Below are 24,875 nucleotides of genomic sequence, written 5' to 3'. Positions count from 1 at the left end.
TATGTCTCTTTTTAATGAAGTACTGTTTTGATTTCAAAATGTGCTACGCGGCTTTTGTATCTTCCCTGCCTGTATCTCTCCTCTCCAGAGGATACTGGCTTTAGTATCGTCAGGTATCGGCAGTAGCGGCTTAAAGGGGCTCTGAGAGGCCGGGGGTGTCTCGCAGACAGAAAAGCAAACTCTGAGTGTCTGAACGCAGCTGTAACAACGAGGAGAGGTGATTTCTTCCCTCAAAGGTAGTTCTGGCTTTGGGGCTCACAGCAGAGATCAGGGCGCTCCCCTCCTCCCAGCGCCGTGACCCCGGGGAAGCTGCCATCTGTCCCCAGGGGCCTGTGGCCATGGGTGGCCGCGGTGACAGCCGCCATGGTCACGGAGGCCGAGGGAGCAGCGCGGCCGAGAAACGGCCTTGACGGCGCTCGTGTCCCAGAGCGGCCAGCGGGCGCCCGGGAGCCGGCAGCTGGTAACAACCAGGAACCCCCCGGCAGCGCCGCGGCCGCCGCTGCCCTGTGTGCGCTCTGCCAAAGCCCCGTCCGGGCAGCGTCGCGGGCTCTGGTGTAACTGTGGCTGTCTCAGGGCAGCTGCCCCACAGCTCCTGCTCCACGCAGCGCCGCGGGAGAGCCACTTCCCAAGGGCCGAGGATAGTTGAAGTAAATGATCTACCTTAGGGTTGGGTTTTTTGTGATGCCGGATTCTTTCCAGCCCAGTCTTGGCTTTTCTGTGCAACCGCTTTATTGGCTGCTGCGCCCTCCCGCTGTGGCCTCGGCTGGAGCCGTGGCAGAGGCCGGAGCAGGAGGGGTTTGGACGTGCTGGTTCTCTGGGCAGATGGTCACTAACACGGCACAAAGGGTCAAACAGCTTCGCTTGCCATGAGCCTTCAGAACCTCTGGGAACTCTACGACTGTACTGAAAATGCCACATTTTGCCCTGTATAAGCAGAAGCCCTACTGAAGAAAAAAAAAAAAAAACACTTAATTGCAACAACAGGTAGAAGCCGCTCCATGACTTTACAAGAGAACACATGACACCTTCAGAACTAGGATGTTTGTATGGAATAGTGGGTATATCAGATGGTAATGTTTTTTAAACCCTTTTGGTCTTTTTTTTTTTAATGGTCTAAAAATAATAAAATCCAACCTGTTTGGTTTTTTTTTAAACTTAAGAGTGGTCTGGTTCTTGTCTTCTAAGGTAATGCCTGTATTTGATTTAGGGCTTTTGTCAGCTGTTCTCCATCTTAAGCCCAGAGGAGAATAAAACCACAGAATTCATTACTGAAACACTACGTACAGAAGGTTTTCCTGCAAAAGCACTTTGACAAACAAAGTAAAAATTCCCGAGTTGCTCCAGGCTGTGGTACAAACACTGGCTGTGTCTAGAGGGGTCTCGCATGGCGGCTCTTGACTTTAAAAGCCAATGAAGGGAATTTGTAGAGGAAATAATACAAGTATTAGTGAACTTGTAGTCTCTGCCTGTAAGCTTTTAACCACTATCAGAAATAATTTTCCTGTTTAAACCAAGTACAATTTCCTACCTAAAGGGCTGAGGTATGAATTCACAAAAAGACACCATGAGGAAGATGCAATTGGGGTCCAAATACTTAATACCTGATGCTATTTTTTTCCTGCTGATTATTTCTGCCGTTATTTTTAAGCACTTGCAGCTGTACTAGTTAAAATGCATTTGAGGAGTTTCTGTTTCCAGCAATTAAAAGGATTGCTTTTAGAAAAATGCACCTTGAGGCACTTACAAGAAGGGGGAGTTACCTCGTGACCCATTTTGGTTTTACATTTCATAACTAACTGTGCCAAAAGGTGGTAATTCCGAGAGGAGGGTTATTTGTTTAACTCATTAATATGAGGAAACTTCATCACAAAAAAATGGTGACGCTGGTTGAAATGTGCGAAAATTCCGATATACATGTACCTTCAGCTAGATACTCTCTTGCTTTGGGTAAAAAATAAACCCGTTAAGCAGACATCAGATACACACTCGCTTCATGGAACAAGGCAGCTCTCACCAATAATTAACACTTTCAGATTTTCCAGACTGAAGGCAAAGCGTGGGACAGCTTGCCCAGCCTCTCCTTCCCGGAAAGATCCCAGTTACCACTTGTCCTAAAACCTCCCCCCACGCTGCAGAACCACCAGCATCGTGGATGCCTGACGAGCTTCTGCCCTTCTGGTTTCTCCTACTCGAGCACAGATGCTTATGCCTAAAAACTCTGTGCGCTCACTGATCTCGACCGCGGCCTGGCCTCTTCACATCCGTGCAATAACCCCAGTCAGGACTGAAGGGATTTATTTTACTTTAATTTCAGCCTGTTTGTTCAAACAACTTGTTTGCAGAGGCCGTGGTGTGACTCTATAACTGAGAAACCAGGAGCCCTCGTGTTGAAATTGTGAGTTCTTTGTTAAAATCACGTTATTCTAACCACAGAAGTCCATCCAAAGACAAGGCTGCTGCCCTTATGTTTAAAGCTGAAGTTCTATTTACCATGTGGCATGTTCAGAAAGGTAATTCAGATTTCAGAGAACAAATGGGGTCACTCATTCCTGTCTGTTCTGTTCCCTTAATTCCATCCCGGACTGTTGGTGCTCCAGATCATGCGTGGGTTGTTCCCAGCAGCTGAGCTCCCTTTAATGAAGCATTTTATAGAGATTGCTTTACATCTTAAGCTACACCTCTGAAGATTTATTTACTGCATTTTGCTCTTCTAAAAAATAATTTTCTTGAATGATTGTTGCTGCCAACATAAAGCTTTGATTTCTTAAATGATACCAGCTGCTGCCTGGACCAGGGGCTCAGGTGCAATCGGTTGGTGTGGGAGCAGGAGGAGACTTCACACCTCAGGTGCTGCAAACTCCTGTTGTGCAACAGCTTTTATCTGTGCATCAGCTGTGGGTTTTGAAGGCCCTTTGTGCTTTTCATCTGCTACATATTCTCAAGGTATATGTAAATAACAGTAATTATTGGCAAAGACGGGTGAGTTGCAGCTCGGGGTGTGTACCCGGAGGAGTGGGTGTCATCTTCAAGGGTAAAATAACTTCTCCGAGCACATGGAAACCTCTGGAACAAACGCCCAGTGGGTAGTGCTTGAACACTGCCCAACCCCGTGGTGCCCACAGGGAACACGAGCACCAGGGACCAGGAGAGGAACCTCCTCGAGGGACCAGCCTCGCCAGAAACGCAGCCCCTTTGCCGTGTTCCTGCCCCAGGCCCTGCTCAGCCCCCGGCTCCTTCCGCTGCCGCTGGGGCCAGGAGCCCAGAGCCCACTCGAGGCCTCCAGCCACTGATGGGGAGCAGCTGGTGGGAGCTGCTGGCGAGTCCCCGCGCCCACCTGGGGGTTCTCAGCAGGACCCGAAACCCTCCCACGGGGAAGATGCAGCAGATAAAGCCCCCAGCTTGCTGTGCCTTTGCTGCTGGAGTCAGCTCTCTGCTTCCTCTGGGTGTTGTTTGGTAAGTGGGTGCAGGCTCCTGGGGCTCCTCCAGCTGTGGTGAGTGTCCCCAGCTCCTCGGGGGGTAGATGTGGGTGCAGGCTGGTGAAGGGGGGTGGTGTGGGGACCCCTGAGGGCCCCTGTGCTGCTGGGGTCCCCTCGGGGGGGGCTGAGCGGTCTCCTGCAGGGTCCCTGAGAGCTGGTGAGCCTTTCACACCCACGGGGGCTGACAAGGAAATGAAGAGGCAAATCCAAAACACTGTATCATGGTGAGGGAGTTGTTTTCTTTGGTTGTTTTTCTCTTCAAGAAAAAACAGGCTTTTTTTGAGAGTCTGACTCATGCTTTGTGACCTCTGACATCACCACAGCTCTGTGTTGGGTTTGTTCTGCAGGTAAAATCAAGCAGGCAAAGGTTCTCTTCTGTATTGGGTAGTTCTCAAAAATATGCTTTTATCTCACCACAAAAATATACTTAGGAGAAGTTCTGAAGAAGCTCAGGTTAAAAAAAACTGCTCTTAAAGTTTTTGGATTTTTTTTTTTTTTTGCATTGATGTGATTATTAGATTTTATCACCCCGAAAACCTTCTGACCTACAAAACTGAAATATAATAGCAGGTACATAGCATGGACCAGGCCCCAAAGGATAAATATTGAAATGTATTTAGATTGTTCAGAAGCAATTCAAGGGGCAAAACGCTTCACTCCTAGTGAAACCCAGAGGACTTGGCCTCTTAAGAATTTTATGCACCTAAATGCCCTTTCAAAGCACTAACTTATATAGGTGATTGAGGTCAGCTTCCTGTGAAAGGCAAAAGTCTCCTGTTGTTTGTGCAGCAGCTAAACTTCAGGGAAAAAAAATCATGTAGAGAAATTAAACAAGGATTTAAAAAAAAAAACCTCACCTGTGCATCACATGGGATAGTCTTGCAAAGCTGATCTGCTTCAAGCAAAATGAGGACTTCAACTGTAGAAGCTGTGCTTACATAAAGGATTATTCCTATGATGGAAAGAAATAAAACAGATTAATAGAGCTTTAGAGGGATCAAATATCAAAGTAAAACCAAAGGCTGGCACGGATGGGAGGCCAGGGCTGCTTGCTGCACGTAAGGAGATAGTTGCTGCCCCTCAAAGCTCGTAGAGCAGCGACACGCAGCACCTTGGAGCGGCGAGGGGGGGAGATCCATCTGTTTCCCCCTTCGCCTGGGGGGGTCGGGGGGAGCAGCTCCAGAGCCTGGAGGGGGGGTTAACCTGGAGACACACCCAGGGGGAGTGAGGGAGCTGTGGAGAGGAGAGGGGGTGTTGGTGAGCAGCCACAGTATTTGCTGTAGCACACGTTTATGTTGTCATGGCTGCGATCAGGGCTTCGAACTACACAATCATCCAGGCTGTGACTGTAACTCCCCACCGCGGGAGGCTGCGGGTTCTCCCAGCGCATCGTGCGACACGTGTGAATGAGGGGCTTGTGCGCCTCTGCTCAGGACTGTGAGCGGCAGTTAGGGGCTTCCAGCTTCACAGAGATTATGGCAAATAGGAATCAAAAGCATTCAAACACTTGGAATCTATCTTCTCCCTTTCCCAACTTTCTAACAAGCGTGAGCTGTACTGGGAAATGCTTCATCTGTGCCAAAGGGATCCTTTGGAAGAATCCTGTGCGTAGGGGCAAGGAGAAAGGCTGTTCCCAGACAAGATACCTCGTGAGGAAGGGGAGAGAAGTGCTTTACTGGAGCGTAGGTGAGGCTTTAGGTGGTGTATGCCAAGGGGGAGGCTCTGGCTTCCAGCACTGGCTTCGTGAAAGCGCTGCTGGGTGGTGGCTTGAGTCTCTCCGTGTCTTGTACCCAAGGACGGAACCAAGCTGAAGCCACGTCCCTGCACAAACGGCAGAAATTCAAATATTAGCCCTAAGTTTTATCTTTAAGTTGCTCTCGGATAAATGTGACCAAATTGAAGAGTGTAAAACCGCTCTTGCAGCAGCCCAGGTGTGTATGGGCTGATCCCAGGAAAAGCTCCACACAGAATTCCCTCCCCCCGGCTCGGGGAGGGAAACGCTGGGGCTCCCCCGCAGGTCACTCCTCTCCCAGGGAAACCCACATCACTGCCGCTTTGCCCTCGGGTAACTTGATACAACCCTGCTCAGTAAACCTGCCGCAGTTGATTCAATTAGTCAATAAGGGTAATTTATAGCTGCCCTAATTTAACTTTCAATGTGACTTAAGAGAAATTGAATTAAGATCATGTTAATTCTGAATAAGAGTGTCTTTGTGTGGGTTTAATGCAGTTTAACCAATCCACTTCAGTCCATGTATGTTAATTTATCAGTATATCCTTGTTCAGTTAATGAAAAAAAAAATTTAATCCAGAGGACAAAGTTTGTTAGTAATGGTTTCCGGGATTTTTGAGTGTAAGTGTCAAATAACTTTCACTTACTATCAATGCTTTGTACCACGAACTGTCGGTGCTGAGGAAGGGCAGGATCTCAGTAGAGTAACGAGGACGCACCAGTGTTTTGGCTCGAGCAGTGCAGGTGCAGTAGTTAGCACAAAGTTTTGTTACCTCTTACCTGTAGTGTGTTAAAAACTACAGAGCGGGGCCCTTCTAGGATTTTACCGTGAGAGCAGCCGGGTGCGAGTGACCTGCAGCCCCTCGTGAGCAGCAAAGCTTCCTGCCGGCTTCGGGGTCCCCCCTGGTAACCTGTCGCCCTGGAAGCACGAACTGCAAACTGCTCTCAGTCCACTGCAGGTTTTGTGCTCATGGGTGACCTCGCTGTGAGCCCGAACGTGGGTTTGTTATGGTTCTGGATCTCACCTTGAGCAGAAATAGTGTTTTGCCTCGCGGTGGCTTCTCCACTGAACTGGGTTTAAGGCCCCACACCTTTCCTTCAGTTCTTGCACAACTGTTGGTGCCTCGAAGGAGCCTGCGACACTTGAGCACGGTTTTGAAGGCTTAACCAAGTGCTTTGATCCCTGGTTTGAAGTCTCCCCTGTGTACGCAGAGTCTTGCTGACAGTGACCATTGCAATTCTCTCCCCGGTGGGACTTGTACCAACAACCAAGTGGAGATCAGCTACTAGACCACAGGCTTGAAAGCACGGATCCTGCTCGGGTTTAGGTCTGTCTCACTGTTTTTGTTCTCAGTTCCCTTCTTTCACTTTGACGCTTTTTTTCACGGTCTTCAAGGGGCTTTTTGAAGTGGTTTTGCAGTTATCAGGCTGATGTCTTATTTTGTTGTAAATTTATCACGTACAGTTTCACTTGTGACTTATAAAAGTCTATAATTTCTGTAAACAGCTAGCTTCAATTTGCTTTTTTTTCACTAATTCTGTTAAAAAGGCAAGAAAAAGCCCTTTTAATCCTGACACCAATTTGGGGGCAGTGGGCGGTGTGGAAAGCCAAACCAGAAAGAGTGACAGTAACAATGGAAACAGTGTGAAAAATCACAGTATGATTTTTTTTTTTATTATTATTATCTTTTAAGCCCAGGCATGAAGAATGCCAAATCTGTGATAGAGAGGACTGGATGAGCTCTTCTGGAGAAATCACTGAGGGGATTATTCGCTGTTTCTATATCCAGTTTTGTTTCAAATACCGCAGGGGATTGGTGTTGTGTCTTTTATACCTTTTGAACGCGGTAACAGACTGGCAGGGAGGATGCTTGCCATGGGGCCAGCAGACACTTCAACCCTCAGTTCTGTCTAGGAGCCATAATGCTCGCTCTCTATCTCCCTGAACAGCTCATTGTTCACTGCTGGTTGATATCCTGTGGGAACTTCCCAGCAGTTTCCCCACCTGTGTGGGAATGAAGCCCAGGGAAGACTCCAAAACCCTCTCTAGCTGTAACCAGTGCTCATGCATCCTCCCCAGCACAGTTTCTCTAACATCCCAGGAGGTTTTCTTCCTATTTTTTTATCGGCTTTCCTTTCCCTACCTGTCAGTGGAGTGTCCACTGTCTCTTATGTGTTAGCTCAGGCCAAAAAGGATCCGTTTGTTCATCACAGGCCCCTCCAAATACAAACAGCCCTGGTAGTGTGGGCCACAAAAGGCAGCAGATCTGGGGGGAAGCCGTCAGCCCTGGTGGGGGGCTGAGGGGACAGAGGAGCAGCAGCTCCTGTGGCCAGTGGCCAATTACCCAGCTCATCCTCTGCCCCTCGGTGCTGGCAAGCAGAGAGTCTGTGTCTCTGCCAGCCTGAGCTCTCCCCACCAGCATCTCTGGGTACGTTTCCCTCGTCACAGTTCAATTCCTGCACTGCAGGTTGAGGAAATTGCTTTAGTGCAGAGCAGATGCCAATCTGCTAAAACTGCTTTTTCTTCTCCAAAAAAGAACTCAAGAGAAGGTCCGTCACCTGTGACACAATGCAGGCATGAGGGAGGTGAATTCCCAGCGACGCCAAGCGTGGCCCTTCCCTCCTGTGGCTGACCAGCAGGCACCGTGGGCAACTGCACCCCCTGATAGGAGCCTGCCTGCTGCGCAGATTGCTTCCTCTGCCGGCAGGATAAGGATCTTTTAATAACCTCATGGTGAGATCACAATCATGAGATATTTTTTTCAGGGCATCCCCTACAACCACTCTAAGAACTCCTCTTGGTGAGGAGTCCCAGCTCAGTACTGCTCTTAATGTCAGGAATTTACTCACAATTTCACTTCTGCTATTTCGTTTGCTTGAGGAAGGACTGTGCCAAAGCCCCCTCACCCCTTCCTCGAGTAAACCTACTGACTTCAGCACACGAACTTTCCCTGCAGGCCTCTCCGACACCAGCTCGGGAGCTCCAGAGCTGAGATGGGTGTTTGGGCAGGAGGCAAAACTGGAGGTGGGAAATCCCAAAGTTCTTGGTTCGGCATTGCCGGGCAAAGCAAAACAGCAGAGGAGACGTCAGAGTCCCTCCCTGACGTGAGAGGAGGGACGTTCCTGGGAAGTGGACAGTTGAGTGAGGTTCGCCTTTAACTCACCAGTGCTGCTGCTGCGTGGCCCTGGCTTCCCGCAGCGCAGGGAGAAGCCCTTCCTGGCGCTTTGGGTCGCGAAGGAGCAGAAGAGCAGAGCTCGAGCAGGGGGATGTGGCTGGGGCTCCCTTCGCGGCTCCGTGCTGGCTTGTCCTGGGGCAGGGAAAGAGGAGGACGGGTCAGCAGGTTGCAAGGGACCTACGATACCTGGGTTTGAACTGCGATGCTTTTATTTGTATGCAAAACCTTCCTCAGTGCTCAGCCTGAAGCTGGACTACAGTAAGACCAGTTTTTCCACCTGAAACTGCTCGTGCCACTGGCCCGGCACCCCCTGAGATCCCCGCAGCGGTGCGGGGGGTTCCTGTGCGGCCACGGGCAGAGCTGCCTGCAGCTGCACGGACTCTCCGCCTGCTGGGAAAGCGGCGTTTCAAAGTCTGTTTTCATCTCAATTCACTTAAAGCAAGATTAGTGGAAAATACACAAAGGCTTTGAATTCAGGATGTAAAAACACCTTGTGTTGTGCTTTCCTCAGGATGAATTACGCCTTGCTGAAGTGCAGTAGAGCCTCATGAGTTCTGCTTTCTAAGGTCACACAGCCTGTGCGTGCTGGCCAGGCCCAGGGATCCTCTCTGCCTTGGGATGTCCGTGAGACTGAGTGGAAGGACAGACTGCAAGGAGTCCAGTTCTACACACAGGACCTAGATCAGAAATACAGGAACAAAATTCCCATGAGAGATTTCATTGCTGAATGAGCGGCAATTTAACGTCAGTTCAGTTCAAGATGACATGTTTCAATTCACTTCAGTAAATTCAATGTTTCAGTTCAAGTGGAACCAACCTGAACTGAAATCTTTCCTTCTGACCTAACTTCCTGTGGAATTTATTAGGAACTGCATTTACTTTTGAGAAGCTGTATTGATGAACAACTGCCATCTAGCTCTAGTACTGTGACCTGGGAAACAAATTTTAATCACTGATTTCTGCTCTTCTTGCAGTGGAGATGAAAAGAGTAACCTAGGTTCTAACATAAGACTGAAAATACCTGGTAACTTGTTGGTTTGTTGGTTGGGTGATTTTTTTTTTTTTTTTTTTTTTTTTACATACAGCTAATTTAGCTTTAGGGTAACAAATGCATTCTAGTGAGCAAACAGCACAGTGTGGCTTTCCTGGGCATAGATCAGGCCTGGCTCTGAGGAGAGCGGTGTGTTTGTTCATGCAGGATCACATTTTTGTAAAAGATTAGCACATGTGTTAAAAAGAATATGTCAAAGAGACAGAATCACTAAGGCATGAAATAGACTGCAAATATACACAGTCAAATTAAGCAAAGCTTTAATAAATGTTTTGAGAACTCCCTAGGTATAATACAGGACTGACAAGAAGATTCTGTGTCATAAAGACATAGTAAATTGTTTATTTTAAAATATTCCCATTCATTTTAAAGGAAAACAATTTGCTTTAATTGGCCCTGACAACACATAACTTGGCATGTACCAAAACTGTGACGTTAAAGCTTGGGAGTACGTGCAGAAAAGAAACTGCAAAGCATGTGCCTGCCTCCTTTCTCTCGTTGTCTTGGGCTTCAGCCACCGTGGAGCTGGGGATGGAGTCACCCAGGCGCTGCCTCTCCGGTAGCACTGCGAGTACAGAGCAAAGCTGGGCGCTCACACCATGCTCTGCGAACCCGTCACTCCCCCAGGCAGCCCCGTCACTACCTTTAAAGGCTTTACACCCACCATTTCTAAGTATTCTGCCTGTACCTGAGAGAAGTCTTTCATCTCTACTTCTTCTTGGCGGAAGTGGTTAAAAGATAAAACTCTCAAAGGCAGCGTGCCTGCTTGGATAATCGATGAGCGAAAGGAAAGTAGAGCAATAAATAGTTGCAGAGATGTGAAACTGCACCTGCCTGCTGGGATAAGTCCAAAGTGATTGTGCTGAAAAGCCAGTGCTGTGTGCTAAGTGTGGGTCACCTTCTGCGACGCCAGATAGAAACATCAATAGACTTCGAGCCCCGGCTTCCTGCACGTTAAGTACCCCAGAATGGGATCGGAACCACAGTGGCACTGGCCTGCTGAGAGGGAGACACTGAGAAGGTTTTTCAGTGGCACAATGTCTAAGGAGGGTCTGAAACTGTGGCTGGGTGTTTACACAGGATCTGAGACCATCCACAGGATCCTTGACTCCAGAGAGATTTACTTTGGGTTTGAGAGAGCTAGGGAGTGAAACTTTTGGCTTCAGGTTGAAGTAGTTGGTGTTTAAGGCAAGGCAGCAAGTGATCAAGAGTTTTAGGATCAGACTCTTATATGTACTCAAATTCTACTGAAGACCTATTTTGGCTGCAGTTAGCTATTATGTTATCTTAAAATAAATTAAACAGCAACATCCCACTGTAACGTTGGGTTTTTTTAACAACACAGAATCTTTAGACCTTCCAGTGCTAAACTATGCTAGAGGGAAACAAATCAGCTTTCCCCAGCACTGAAAAGTGTTTCCTTTTTCCAAGAGCCACGGACTACTGAACATCCACCGGTTGTAGTGTTTTAACGTTCAGAAAAGGCATCGTTCACAAAATGATTTCTGCTGGGATGCTGGCTGAAGGGACCTGCAGCGAGCTGGATCACCCCTCTGAGGGTGATATGAGCAGCAGGACTGAGGTGCTGGTGTTGATGTGACTCATCAACTCATTTAACAACTTATGTGCTCCTTGTAACATGTATCCCGTATAATGGCCAGATAATTGAGTAAGACACTGATCAGATTACCCTGGAAAGGACAGTGATTCATGACAGCCAGACAGTGGCTGCCTGCCACAGATGCCTTTTGTAATAACTATTTAACTACAGTTATTTGTCTGATGCAGAGTAAATGTACTACCTCTAAATTAGCCTAAATGCTGTATAGATCACATCGGTTTTCATTTGCTGAAGCAGCATGGTGCCTTTTCAGGTGTCTCCCTGCCCGTCACGTTCTCTCTCCCAGACTGGTCTCTCTGGCTGGTTCTGGAAGGTCCCTGCTCAGTGAAGTGGCTCGTTTGGGTCCATCCTGAGCTGCTTCACCTTCCCCCGGCAGCGAGCAGGTGACCTGCGTGCGGAGCTCCAGGATGAGCCCCACGGTGCCGGGTGCTTTGGAACCTGTCAGGGGTTGTGAACTCTGGGAGCCGTCCTGGGATGCTTTATTTTTCCATCGGTCCTGGCTGCAGTAACAGCATCACCATATTGTAAGAAGATGATGCAGAGGACAAGATGCTAAAGCAAATACTTGTCACCTTGGAAGGAAAGTGAGTCCATGAGGAGCTGGTGATGTTTCTACCTGTTAGAGGAGCCTGTTCCAAGAGCAGGGGTGCACCTTGGACAGCTATGAAACAAAAGCCACGGATCTGTATGGAACCTGCTCCATTTAGGAGCAGGATTGGATGAAGTGATGCCCTGTCAAGGTGGGGACCAGAGCTGACAGCACTGCAGGTCCTCCCAGGGATACGTCATGAGGTCTGAGACTTCTGCAGTAACGTGATGGTGGGGAAGGCGTGTGACCACAAAAGCGCAAAACCTTTTGAGGAAGATGCGTGCTGATACTCAGCAGATGGTAACAAAAAAACACCCAAAAGCAGAAAGGGGTGGGGGGGAAGTCCACTTACTCGCTTGAGCTGCTGATAATCTAGAAAGGATCCTGCAAGCATGTGGGAGGAGGCAAAGGGGTGCGGGATGCTGGCCACTGGCACTCCTGCACACGGAGGTTTTTCATGTGGTGGTTGAACACCTTCCCCAGAAAGGGTCTGGCGGGGGAGGTGGGATCCTCCCAGTTTCCTACAGCACTGGGTTCTGGTGGGTGCTCTGGCAGGTGAAGCAGGATCTGCTGTGGAGAGGAGAGGTAACAGGTAAGGAGACTCTTTCCTCTTGTCCCTTCACCACGTACAGTTTCTCATGTGTCCATGTAAAAGCAGAACCCACTTCATTTTGTGGAGTCTCAGTAAAAAGTGTGTGTGAAGCCCTTGGCTGAACGCCCCGAGCGTCTGAAGGCAGCGTGGCTCACAGCACGGCTTTCCTGTACTGGTGACAGCACGAGGAGAAGGAGGGTCTACTAAATGTCAGTGACACTGGGGTGTGTCATCAGCTTCTTGCAGAGGTGCAGGAAGTATAAAGGACGGCATTTCCCAAAGAGGGTCTCTGGCAGGAGCTGCGGCGCGTCGAGGCTGTGCTGGAACATACGATGCTCTTGCGAACCTTGTGATTCATCTCCAAACGAGAGCATGGATGGTGGTGAGTACCTGTTCTGCAGCCTCTGGCTTTGCCTGCAGCTTTACTAATAATGCCCAAATTCATGCCCTATGGCACAGGGATGAGGCACTTTTAACAGAGTATTTAAACAATATAAAAGACTTTCATCTTCCTCATATTTACTATTAAAAAAAAAAAAAAAAGGCAAAGTTCTCTCTTACAAGCTCAAAAAACTCAAATCAATTACTTCAGAAACAAACACACACAAAAAATAGGCTTGGAGGCAATTTCAAGGGGCTGTTTTGTCCCAAAACAAATGAGCTCTTCTCACAGAATTTGTACCTTTTCTTCTATGTTCTTAATAAAAAATTAAAAAGAGAATACTGTCTCTTCGGCAACATTTTAATTCAGTGAATAAATCAAGGAATTAGGAGCAAAGCATATCCGCGTTTACTGTTGGCTCAGTCTGTCCAGTCTTTTGCAAATTGTTTCTATTAATGAGCATCTTCACTGCTGCAACAACAGCCCAGAGTCGGTGCACGTGGATGGGCCCGTGTTGCCACGGATCCCCCATCGCGGAGCACGCAGAGAAGAGCGAGAGCAGCCTCTGCCCTTCAGACAGGACATCCCGTTAGCCCAGGAGGCACATGACAGTTTGTTTCTCTTTCCTGATGAAAGTTTCAAACTTTCTTTTGCCATTTGTTCCTGTTCTTTCACACCCAGTGCTCTGCAGGCACCAACTTCCAGGAGCTTGAGTAGCTGGGTGGCTGCAGGAGGGGAACAGCACCGGGGGTTGGAGATGTGGCAGATAAGATGCAGGCTCTTCTTTCTTCTAAGACTCTATGATTTATTCCTTTTTTACTTGTTTTCATTTTTTAATTGCTCAAATATTTGCAAACACTAATTCCAGTGTGACTGAGGGAATGCAGGGAAGAGGGACCAATGCAATAGCTCAGGTGTGTAAGTTTGGTAATAACCAGGGTTTATAACTGGGTTATTACCACTAGTTATAATACCACCACTCCCCCTGTGTGCCAGAGAACATGGTCAGAGCTGTGGTAACGATGGCGAGAGGGCTGGGACAGGACCGGGGGGTTCATCCCAGGAAAGCCCTGTTGAGAGTGTAGTGAATTCAGCTTTATAACAGGATGAAAAGGGAGGTGTCACTGCCTTTTCTCTGTGGCATTTTCAAATCAGAGCTTTAAGTTAACTGGGATGTGAGAGAGGTCCCTGTGCCTCCCAGCACTGCAGCAGGGAGGTGCAGTGTCCTGTGTGAAGTGCTGCAGACAGGGCTAGAGACAGTCTGGGACCACACCGAGAGTTGAGCACCCGGTTCCCTACGGGTGCCCTAGACTGCAGCACAAGAACAGGGACTATTGCCCTCTCCTTTTCTGAAAAAATTAAGATGCAAAAACTTAAAGTGACTCATGTAAAATCACACAGAGAGCTAGTCTAGTACAGCTGGGAAAATAACCACTGGTTCAGCCCCCAGACTAGTCCTCATTTTCCAGGCAGGGATTTCTGGATTAAGCAGCAGGGGGTTCCACGTGCAGCACCTGAACGTGAAGCCGTGTTCGGCGCAGCGGTGCTGAACCCTGCGCTGAGTCAGGAAGGGGGAGCTCAGGCTCTCCCAGTCTCTGCAGTGACACTGGGGAAAAGCAGCGGGGATGCAGAATGCTCCACTGGTGCACACTGGGGGTACTGGGTCCCTCGGGCCCCAGCAGGCAGAAGCAGGGAAAGGGCAGAGGGAATTTTCTCAGGGATGCCTCCTCGCAGCTTCTGGCAATCAACGGCTTAGGCTGTCGCAGAATTTTGGAATCCCTGCCTCCAGAGCAACCCATGGTAACCAGCTGGACCAGTTCACTGCACATCACTCTTCTCTCATTCAAACTTTTGGCATCTGCAACATCATGTACTCTGAATATATTCAGTATTCTGTTACTCTGACTGTAGCTAATTGGTAAAGGTTAATTATGACAGGAAAAAGAAAGAATTAGTGAGAACCTGACAAGAAGAGTGACAGTTTTCCTGCTTTGGGTTTTTTGTCCTACTGTTGCATTTCGGAGGAATATTCCAAAATAAGTATTTCACAGCACTGGAAGATGCACGGCATTATTGCTAAAAAAACCCAGTTATGTAGGAAACATGATTGGCTCACTTTAAAAATTCATTCTTAACTTGCTTATCTCTGCTTATCTTGTCTTTTGATTCACCATTTCCTAAAAGTGCCACCCTTAGACAGTCAATTATTAACTTTCTTCTGTAACAGATCTATGAACACATGAAATAAAAGTATGACTTGGTTTCATCGGGTCTGTTCACTCCTGAAATGTATCTTTCCTCTGGCGGTTGTGAGATGTCGAGGGAGAACAGGCACGGAGCTGTTAACTGCCAATAGTCATTATATCATTTAAATATGATTAATTTTTTCTCAGAACTATCTGGTTCTTTCCCCAAAAGCCTACTACACTGATAGTGAAGAGGCACTTAGAAACCGAGACATGTTTAAAGATATAAACAGTAAGTTACTCACTGCCTACACATGTGCCAAGGTGCTTGAAACTGAAACTTCTGCTTTGCAGTTCTGCCAACAGAAAAATACACTTTCAGCACGAGGGTTTAGCCAGAGCAGGTTTGCTTGGCTTTGCCAATACTCCCTAAAGCATCCCCAACTCTTGCCTTTTGCTTTGTGCGTTCCTGAGCACCAGCAGAGTTGAGCAGTGTCCTCCGTGCCCGCCCTGCTTAGAGCCTGACCTGCCCGGGTAGTGCTTCCTTCTGCTTGTCCAGTCCCTTTTAACCATCCTACGTGGTTGTGTTTCTGCTCCTTCCTCCTCTGGGGAGACTTTCTGCTACCACGTATTTCTTACTGTCGGAAGATTTTCTGGGCTTACCTGGGGGGATTCACTGCTGCTGCTGCGGGAGATTGAGATAAACTGGATGGGATTCATCTGTCCAAACCCACCAACCCTTCTGCCATAGCACGGCCTGAAGTGCACCCCAGATGCCTACCCCATGGCAGCTGAACCAGGCCTTAAAAACACCCGTTTCTTTCCCTTTGCTATCAGGGGAGCCGAAACAACCAGCCAGATGTCAAGGGCTAGAGTCCAGTGGGATCAATTCCACCCCTCGTGCTTACTCTACAGAGGAAGATTTTCAAACCTGATGGGTCGCTGCCCCTCCCTGCCCTGCCACCAGGAGCAGACCCCTTCCCTCCTCCACTCGCATGAGTAATTCTCCTCTGCGGCTTTTCCCAGGTCCTGCAGGACAGGAGCAAAGTGCAGTGAAGCAGCATGTGGCCAGCTGAGGGCCATGGGGGGTGACACGGGGCTTTATGACATGTCTGACTCATTTGCTGTGATGGGTTTTCGCTGTCTTTTTATAAATGAGGTTTCTAGTTCAACTGTTCACGGGGACTTTTGAGGGGGTTTTTTTCTTAATATTTTGAGGAACAAAACTTTAGGAAAATACCCACAGCAGAGAACTGCCAGAGGGGAAAAAAAAAAAAAAGAAAGAAAAAGTAAAGAAAGCTACTTAAAATTGCCTATTAAACTCCAGAGCAGGTCTCATTTTCTCTCTGCAACTCATCTCTTTCCTGCTCCCTCCCCACCGCTGCCCTGGACCCCTCAGAGCACTGCAGGGAGAAGCGAGTCCCATCTAGTCTGCCTGAAAGCGGTGACACAGGGACTCACTCAACGGACTCATGCGGGAGGAGCACGAGGCTGCATCCCCTCTCTGGTTGTGCCTTTGCAAATGCATAAGCTGAGGTGGGGGGACAGAAAGAGGGGAAGAAACAGGGCAAGCTTTTATTATATTGAAAAATCATTTGACATTTAAAAACAGTTGAAGCAGCAACTGAGAGGGAAAAAAAAAAGTGTGAAGATCTTCAAAGGAATGATACTTAGCTGAACTGTTTAAGGATCGTTAATTGAGTCACCTTATCAGCCCTATTTCATTAGACACTCACAGTGTGTTAAGAAAAAAAAAAAAAAAAAGGACCAGCAACTCACCAGGGCCATGCACTTGTGACTCTTCAGATTAAGGGCTGGTCCTGAGGCTTGAAAGGGAGATGGAAAAAAAAGCTGAGGAAGATGGCACAGTGCTTAGGGGGCAATTGTGGTGGCTGTGCTGGTGGCCACCCTGGTGGCCGCGCGTCAGCCCAGCACTAGGCAGCAGCGTGTCCTTTGCGTGGGACGACTGGCAAACGCAAACCCAGCGATGCCGAGAGCAGTGCACTGCTGGAGTCAGGTTTAGGTGGGTGCCTTTCCTCAGTGCACTGGGAGTGGCTCTTCTCCTCTGCCCCCTTTTCATACAGCTTCTAGGCAGTTAGCTGCCTTCGAGGCCTCAGCCCCTGCCCAGGGTGCTTGAGATGGAGAATGACCTGTTGGCCCATCTGCAGGCATAAGCACCAACGCCAGGAGTCCCCTGGAAACCAGGCTGCTAAGGTGGAACAGAAGACTAGAGACTGCAATGGCTGGCTGGGGCTTTTTTGCAGAGGTCAAGGACCCCACACCTGTGTCCCAGGCAGGGAGGGCAATTACAGTCTAGGCTTGCTTAAACTCACCCGGCAGGTTTAAGTGGTTTGGGTTTTCAGTGTATTTCCTGTGTGTAATATGCAAAAGTCATATCAGCAGCCTGAGGGGAGAGACAACTACACCAGATGCTCACCAAACCTCTTCCTGCAGTCTGGGACTGGTCAGAGTGAAAGCCAGCGGACACACAGAAAATAGAGAGAGAAGCATTTAGCCAAGCCTCCCCCCTTACCCCTCAAGCCCAGCCTTGGCATACGCCTCTCCTGACCGTGAACCGCACTAACGAGGCACTATTACACCCTTCAGACTCCCCCAGCAGGATTCCAAGAAGGTCAGGGGTGTGTGAACCAAACCAAGCACCCAGCTGCATAAACATAAAAGATGAAAACAAGGGGAGAAGGTGAGGCACAAACTTCTGCGGGATGCAGTGGGAAGCTGCCATCAGGCTCTGGGGGAGAGAAGTATGAGTGTTCTCACATGTGGCTGAGGATCTCTCACCCACACATCACCGCTCACATAGAGACAAGCATCTCCAATCACAGATACCAAAGTAACTATTTCTGCTATTAACGATGCTATTCACGTGACAAAGGGGATACTGGCACAACGGCTGCAGTTACCTGGAGTACTGGGAGTTCATTGTCCTGGTCCAGTGCAATACCCGAGCAGGAGACTGGCAGAGCAGGGAAGGGTGCAAAGGAGCTCTGCAGAGAAACAGAACAGAGCTGTGTACAACAGACTGCCAAGCACAAGGAGGGCAAAGGAATCAGTCAAATTTATGAACAAACAGGCCAGGAGGAGAAAGCCATACGCCCTAGAAGACACAGGCAGCTGAAAGCCAAAGGCATCTCCTGCCTCTGCCCCAGTGATCCTGGACCAGCTAATCGGCAGGGCGGCGCGGGAAACTAGCCAGTGCCTAGAGAGACATCCTAGGATGAGCAGCATGATGCTCAAAACAGCTGATGCCAACTCTCCCTCAAGCAAGGACACATCATCTGCTCATGCCAGAGCAGAGGCCAGGGCTTTCTCACAGTTGCCAGGTCACCTTCTAGCTTGAGCAACTTTCAGGTAGAAGCTGGCACATGCTTTAAATAGAGCGCAGAGAAAGCTTTCACTGGCCTCTGTGCCTCTGCTAACCACAGCAGGAAGAGCTGTTTGTCTGAGATTGCTCTCACCATTATCACATCTGGCTCTGAAGTTAAGTTTTCCTCCCAGCTGTCAGCATCCTGTATCTCCACATCCAAAGGCAGCAGAAGCCAACTCTGACATTTAGAGACAAGCAATAAATTTCAGCCAGCTTTAGTCACGTATATCCTGCAGGGAGCAGAGCTTTCCTGTTCTGCCGGCCCATCACCACACTGTCAGGGAACAGCTGGGCCAGATTTATTGCACTCACAGCTGTATGTTTTTACATGGGTTGAGTATGCTACACCCTCACAGGCCAGAACAAGGCACAGGAGACAGGATGCTGACTGGCTGTAGGAAAAAAAAAAATGTATAAAATAGAAATGGGTATGCTGTGCATGAGTTAACTGTCCCTAGCTATCGGCCTTTACAGATGAAACTGGAGGGGCCAGACTCCTGAGACTTAATCTGTGCTCTGACAGTAACTTGTTATATGACCTTGGGTTGTCCTGTTAGCATCTTTGGGTTTTAGCTTACCCAGCCATGGGCAGCTTTGCAGGGTTGAGAATGCCATGGTCAAGTACACCACCACCACTGCTTTGTCAAAGTGAGCATCATATGGAAACCCCCACTTAACTGCCAACACTAACACTGTCTCCTTTTTCTGTAGGCAAGCAGTTAAAGGTCGCCCTTGTTTTCAGCCTTCCTCTAATTTTTCAGGTAAGACGTTAAAAACAACATTGTTGAAATCCCGCTGCATTTGTGTTGTGGGTAAAGAGAAACCTTGAAAACTGACAGGCAGAAAACAGCCACCCACAGCCCTGCAGAGCTGTGTGGGGACACGGCTGCTCACACGAAGGATCCAGCCCGTATGGAGGTGGGTGGTGAGACAGCAGAGCAGTGCTAGAAGCCAGAGGAAAAACAAACAAGAGGAACGAAAACAAAGAGAGAACAGAAACAGTGACATACACTGTGATTTTAAGAGGGCCCAGACTGTTAGAACCAAGTCTAACAGGAAAGACCAGAGCATCCTACGCTGAGCACTCGTGAAGAGCCAGCTCGTTGCTCTCTGCAAATACCTGGTCAGAGGGCTGGGCTTTCACTGAGGCCAGTGTTGAAGAGCTGACATGCCCAAGCAGGAAGAGTTCAGCACCCTCCTCTGCCTATTCCTGCTCAGAGTAAACCTGAAGCAGGAAGGAGAACGCGAAGTGCCAAGCTGTGCTGTGACCTGCTCCTGGCCCCGGCGCTCGCACTCCCACAACCACAGGAGCAGCCTCAGCCACACCATGGCCCCCAGCTCAGGCTCTCCGAGAGGCTCAGCAGAGCAGGGAGAGTTTTGCAGGCTGTTTCTTTTCCCTTTCACTTCTGGTGGCATGCCTCCAGATAGCAGGCAGGATGTGGTGAAAGCCAAGCCTGCCTGAGATGGAGAGCGCGCTAAGATACTCAGTGATAACAGGCAGAGGTATCCAGGGGAAACCTTTCATCTCTGTGCAACGGAGGGAAGGTACTGGAGACTAATAAGTCACAAAAAAGCAGGGCACAGATACCACAGGCTCACTCTGCCCTGTAGGTTACGGCAGTGTAGGAGGATGAAATAAGAATAATCAGAACTTAAATCAGGGGCAGGGGCCTGAATGAGACACCAGCAACGTGTCCGCGCCAGCACGGTAACAGTTTCCTGCTTCACACACTGCGTTTCCTCCCGGTCTCATTGACACCTTTGTTAATTGAGCAGAGAAAACAGCCCAGGGAGGCTCCGGCTTTGTCTCCGTGGAGCCCTTTGCTCACAGCGCGGCTCCGTGGGCTCGGGACAGCCCCTGCAGCCCCCTTCCAGCACGGGCACAAGTGAGAAGGGGAAGTGAGCGACAGGAGTATCTCAGATGGGAGGAGGGAGGGAATACTGAAGTTTGAAAAAGCCTGAGGAGTAGAGCCAGTCAAAAGGAAATGTTATCCCTGCTGAGAGAAGGAGAACACTGAAGGATGTATTATTTTTCCCATTTTATCCGACAGCTGACTATGTACACACAGCTGTATGGGGGCCCTGAAACATTCTGGAAGGCAGCCACGCATTTGAGAGTTTGCAGGTGTTATTTTGGCTGAGCACTAAACATTTCTTGTGGAATTCCCACTCTGAGCCCCCAAAAACCCCAAACCCCACATACTTATGGGAAACGTTTTCAGCCACGAGACCTTGTCAACTCTGTTTGTGATGTTGGCATGAGCCAATGCTTGGGAACTCCCTGGGACTTCTCTGCGTCCAGATTCTCCCACCTGCTTCCCAGGCCAGCACCACGCTCCCTTCCTGGCACGGCCACAGGATCTGCCCCAATACACTCCTCTTTTCTTCCCTGTTCTAGTTCTGTGCCGGGAACAACGTCACCGATGACTATGACTCCAACACCACCATTGACTACACCATGTTCGAGATCCTGTGCGAGAAGGAGGAAGTCCGTAACTTCCGCGCTGCCTTCCTCCCAGCCATGTACTCCCTCATCTGCTTCACGGGGCTGCTGGGCAACGGGCTGGTGATGCTCACCTACATCTACTTCAAGAGGCTCAAGACCATGACGGACATCTATTTGCTGAACCTGGCTCTGGCAGACATCCTCTTCCTGCTGACCCTCCCCTTCTGGGCCACCAGTGCAGCCATGCACTGGCTTTTTGGGGAGTTCGCCTGCAAAGCCGTCTATTGCATCTGCAAAATGAGTTTCTTCAGCGGGATGCTGCTCCTCCTGTCCATCAGCATCGACAGGTACTTCGCCATCGTTCAGGCTGCCTCAGCCCACCGCTTCCGTCCCCGGATGATATTCATTAGCAAGGTCACGTGTATCCTCATTTGGCTCCTGGCTTTCATCCTCTCAATCCCTGAGCTGGTTCACAGTGGTGTAAATAACTCAGACAGCCATCCCCGTTGTTCCATCATCGCTAATGACTTGCAGACCTTCAACACTGGCATCAAAGTGTCCCAAATGGTTTTTGGTTTCTTATTTCCCCTCCTAGTCATGTCTGTCTGCTACCTCATCATCATCAAAACATTACTCCAGGCCCGCAACTTTGAGAAGAATAAAGCCATCAAGGTCATCATCGCCGTGGTAATTGTCTTCGTTGTCTTCCAGCTGCCCTACAATGGTGTCATGCTGGCCAAGACCATCTCAGCCTTCAACCAAACCAGCTCGTGTGAGGAGAGCAAGAAGCTCGACGTGGCAGATGACGTGACCTACACTCTGGCCTGCTTCCGATGCTGCCTCAATCCCTTCCTCTACGCCTTCATTGGTGTCAAATTCCGCAATGACCTCTTCAAGCTTCTGAAGGAGCTGGGCTGCCTGAGCCAGGAGCGCCTCTGGCAGCTGTCCACATGCCGCGAGAGCAAGAGGTTTTCCTTTGCCATGGAGACAGAGACAACCACCACCTTCTCCCCATGAGCTCAGCTCCAGCCAGGCTTTGAGCAAGGTGGAAGAGTTTCCTACACTTCCTCTATTCTCAATTACTGGTAGAGCGGGACCTGCCACTGCTGTAGCAAAGGCAGCTGTAAGAGGAAACCCGGGAGCCTCCCCATATTTCAGGCAACAAGCACTGCTAGCCAATACTCCCATGGAGAGATTTAGTAAAGCTGTGACTAATAGCAAAGCAAGGGAGAGGGAGATCGATGAGTCTAGAGTTTATCATGTTGTTTCACCTTTATTTTAGTCTTTCCTAGTCAAAATGAGAAATTCTCAAAATAGAACATTTTCCCTAAAAGCGACAAATACCAAGAGAAACAGACATTTTTGCAACAGAATTGCTTCTTTTAGGGCTGAACTTCCAGAAGCACCATTCTTGCCTTGACTGTTGCTTTTAACAAGACTACCTATTGCTCTTCCAAGCCTACAAAAATGATGCCTGTTGCACTGATTTGGTCTTCAAGACAAAACACCACCAGCAGCCTGACGCTCCAAGCTTAATCCAGAACACAATATAAGCTGTGAAGTATCCCAGCACGCAACTCTCTGCTCTGCCTTCCCCCATGAAAAGTGAGAAATTTCCATAACTAATAGTAAATCCATACATATTATATACATCATTTCAATAACTTCGTATATTACTGTGTCAACTCACACGTTCGTCAGGAAAAGTACAAATTCCGCTTCTGCCTGTACCTGGTGTTTCACCTACGAAGAAGGTGCATCCTAAGGAGCACAAGTTATTGCATCTCTCCTTTAGCTTCTGAAAGGGCAGCTGCCTGCACAAGGCTGACGCAGGGGTAGCTAGCACGGTTTAGATTCAAACTTTTTGCACAGACTAGTTACAAGCTCCAAATAACCAAGGTCTTTCCAATCACCAAACATACAAACTCGCACTAAGAAACAGATACTTCTGCACCAATTCAGCCAGGTGCTGACACACACTTTTATCACCCAGCCATCCAGCCTGCCCAATGCCATCCTTACTCCTGAGGAGCTGAGGGACTGTTTACTCACTCGTTTGATATAAAGCATGTGCTTTAGTGGACTGGTGCCAGAATGCTCATCATTTCAAAGATTCAAGCCCAGGGCAAATCCACGTGCATTTCTTAAGGCAAAACACCCAAATTCAGGCTACAGTTGTGCCCTTGGCCCAACCACTTCAGCCCGCCAGTATCCGAAGCTCGCTTGTACCTCGCTTTATCAGCTGCTGCGGACACAGTCTACTGATTTTCACATACGTGTGGGGGCCTCCTGTGCTATTGCTTGCTGACCTCAACAGATAAAGAAGAATGTGGGTTTTCTTCTCCCTTCCCAATCAACGTGTCTTTCTAGGACTTCAGCAGCTGGCTTTTGAGTCAGATATGTATTTCACTTATAAGCTATTGAAAACGTGTTTTGCATTCATACTGCCAGTGCTAATAAAGATGCCATTCACTGTGGTTTGAGTTAAATGCAGAGGACAGTCACGCGTTGAAGATTACTGCCAGGGTCACGTACTTGAAAAAAACATGGCAGCTGAGCAACAAATTATTGTCATGTAAAATAAGACCCTGAGAAGCAGCCCAGAATGTAATGCCAGTTGGTGCATTTACTGGAAGAGCGAAGATGCCTGACGACAGATGAACACCCTGGGAACTGCTGTCGTGGGACGCCTGAATGTCAACTGGGGAGGAGTTGCTGCAATTGTTTGTGCATCTGTTACTGCCTGGCAGGCTCTAACCCCCAGTGCAGGGCTTAGCCCAGAGCCAGGCGCTGGGGGCGAAAGGCCCTGGCCAGGAACCCCTCCTGTGCCAGGCTGGAGCAGGGTAACTGGCGGCAGTGAACAGCCTCACCCTCCCGAGCAGCGGCTGGGCCGGTCTGTGGAAAGGGTCAGGCATGTTCCCGTGGACATACAGAGCAAAACACACCTAAAGAGCCATTTATACTGTTTTCAATACACATGTAGATCCATTAGGAGTGATACAGGGAACTCTCTGGACCACAGGTCAAAAAACATGCTTTAGAGACACGAGAACTAAAATCAACCTTCCAAGGAAATAATTCAGTTAGCTGGTTTGGGGACAGTGATATAGCTGGCTGCCATCAGAATTAAATAAATTCTTCTTCATAAACCATTTGGCTCTGGGGGATGGGATTTTGCCAAGTGCTGGAATTCAGGAAGAAAGCACCTTCTGCTCCGCACGACCTGTCTATGCTGAAGCACAATCCCAGCCAACCATTAACACAGTTTCTTTTATGATGCCCACATGACATGTACAGAAGTGCTGCTTCTCTGTCTTATGAAATGGGGGGTTACAACTGACACTGAATAGTCACTTGCTCCTCTAGTCCTTACTCGGGCAAGACACTCAGCTAACAAGAACTGTGTCAGAGCAAGGAATACCCATAATACAGGGTCTTTTTAGTTTTCTTCATCGGTAACAATATATTCTTATGTATATTCATATATGTAAAGCTGCTTTACATAGAAAAAGTTAAATATGTACATGATTGTACCCTGAAGATACACTGCTTTAACTAAAACTCTTTATGCAAAATACATTCACCTAACTTATTCTAGCAAGGAGAACTGCTCCACCAAAACATGCAATTGTACTTGTCTCCTGTTTGATAAAACCACTCCCCTTCCACAAAGTTTTCAGGGCTGTATCAACTAGATGCATTCTAAATAGGAAAACATGCAGCTGCTTCTATACAAATGAGATACTAAAAGCATCATCTGGGACAGCTGCATCTGGTGCCTCCTCAACAAGACAGCAGTGACTTCAGAGTGCATGGTGCTTTTTCTTTAATTTAACAGATAGAACAAATTTGCCACTTATTTAGATGAATCATGTTAACATTGGCCTAAGATCCAAACTTGAGATTCCCCACTGAGATCTGAAAACTGACTGTATTTTGCTATTTGTGGAAAATAAATTATAACAGTTTAAAAGAAAAAAACCTTTGTTTTTCCATTGTATTTCCTGCACAGGATGTACCTTGCACGTATCATAACAGTCCATATCATACCCTTCTGGTCCTGTCAAGAGCTATTTGTTGATCAACCTACCTTCATATCAGCGCTGCCCTGCAGGAAAACAAGTGCGTAAAATAAACGAAGTAGAAAAAAGTAGGTTTACTTCATCCGTTGATGAATTACACAGTAAACAAGTCGCCAACAGATTAAGTAGTAGTTTTTATTTTAACCATTAACCCAAC

At 48.4% G+C, this 24,875-nt stretch overlaps 1 protein-coding gene across 1 annotated transcript; it reads left to right on the top strand.

The window, feature by feature from the left end:
- The first annotated feature begins 12,018 nt into the window (after positions 1–12,018).
- On the top strand, positions 12,019–24,594 carry CCR7 (C-C motif chemokine receptor 7). The gene is made up of 4 exons (XM_074892125.1): positions 12,019–12,237; positions 12,474–12,619; positions 18,902–18,951; positions 20,589–24,594. Exons 2-4 carry the CDS (start codon positions 12,610–12,612, stop codon positions 21,651–21,653), a joined length of 1,125 nt encoding a protein of 374 aa, XP_074748226.1. The 5' UTR covers positions 12,019–12,237; positions 12,474–12,609; the 3' UTR covers positions 21,654–24,594.
- Positions 24,595–24,875: the final 281 nt, after the last annotated feature.

The sequence above is a fragment of the Strix uralensis genome, chromosome 22 (genome assembly GCF_047716275.1).
Source record: "Strix uralensis isolate ZFMK-TIS-50842 chromosome 22, bStrUra1, whole genome shotgun sequence".
NCBI lineage: Eukaryota > Metazoa > Chordata > Aves > Strigiformes > Strigidae > Strix > Strix uralensis.
The sequence above is the reverse complement of the archived record's forward strand: the minus strand, read 5'-3'. Positions and strand labels throughout refer to the sequence as shown.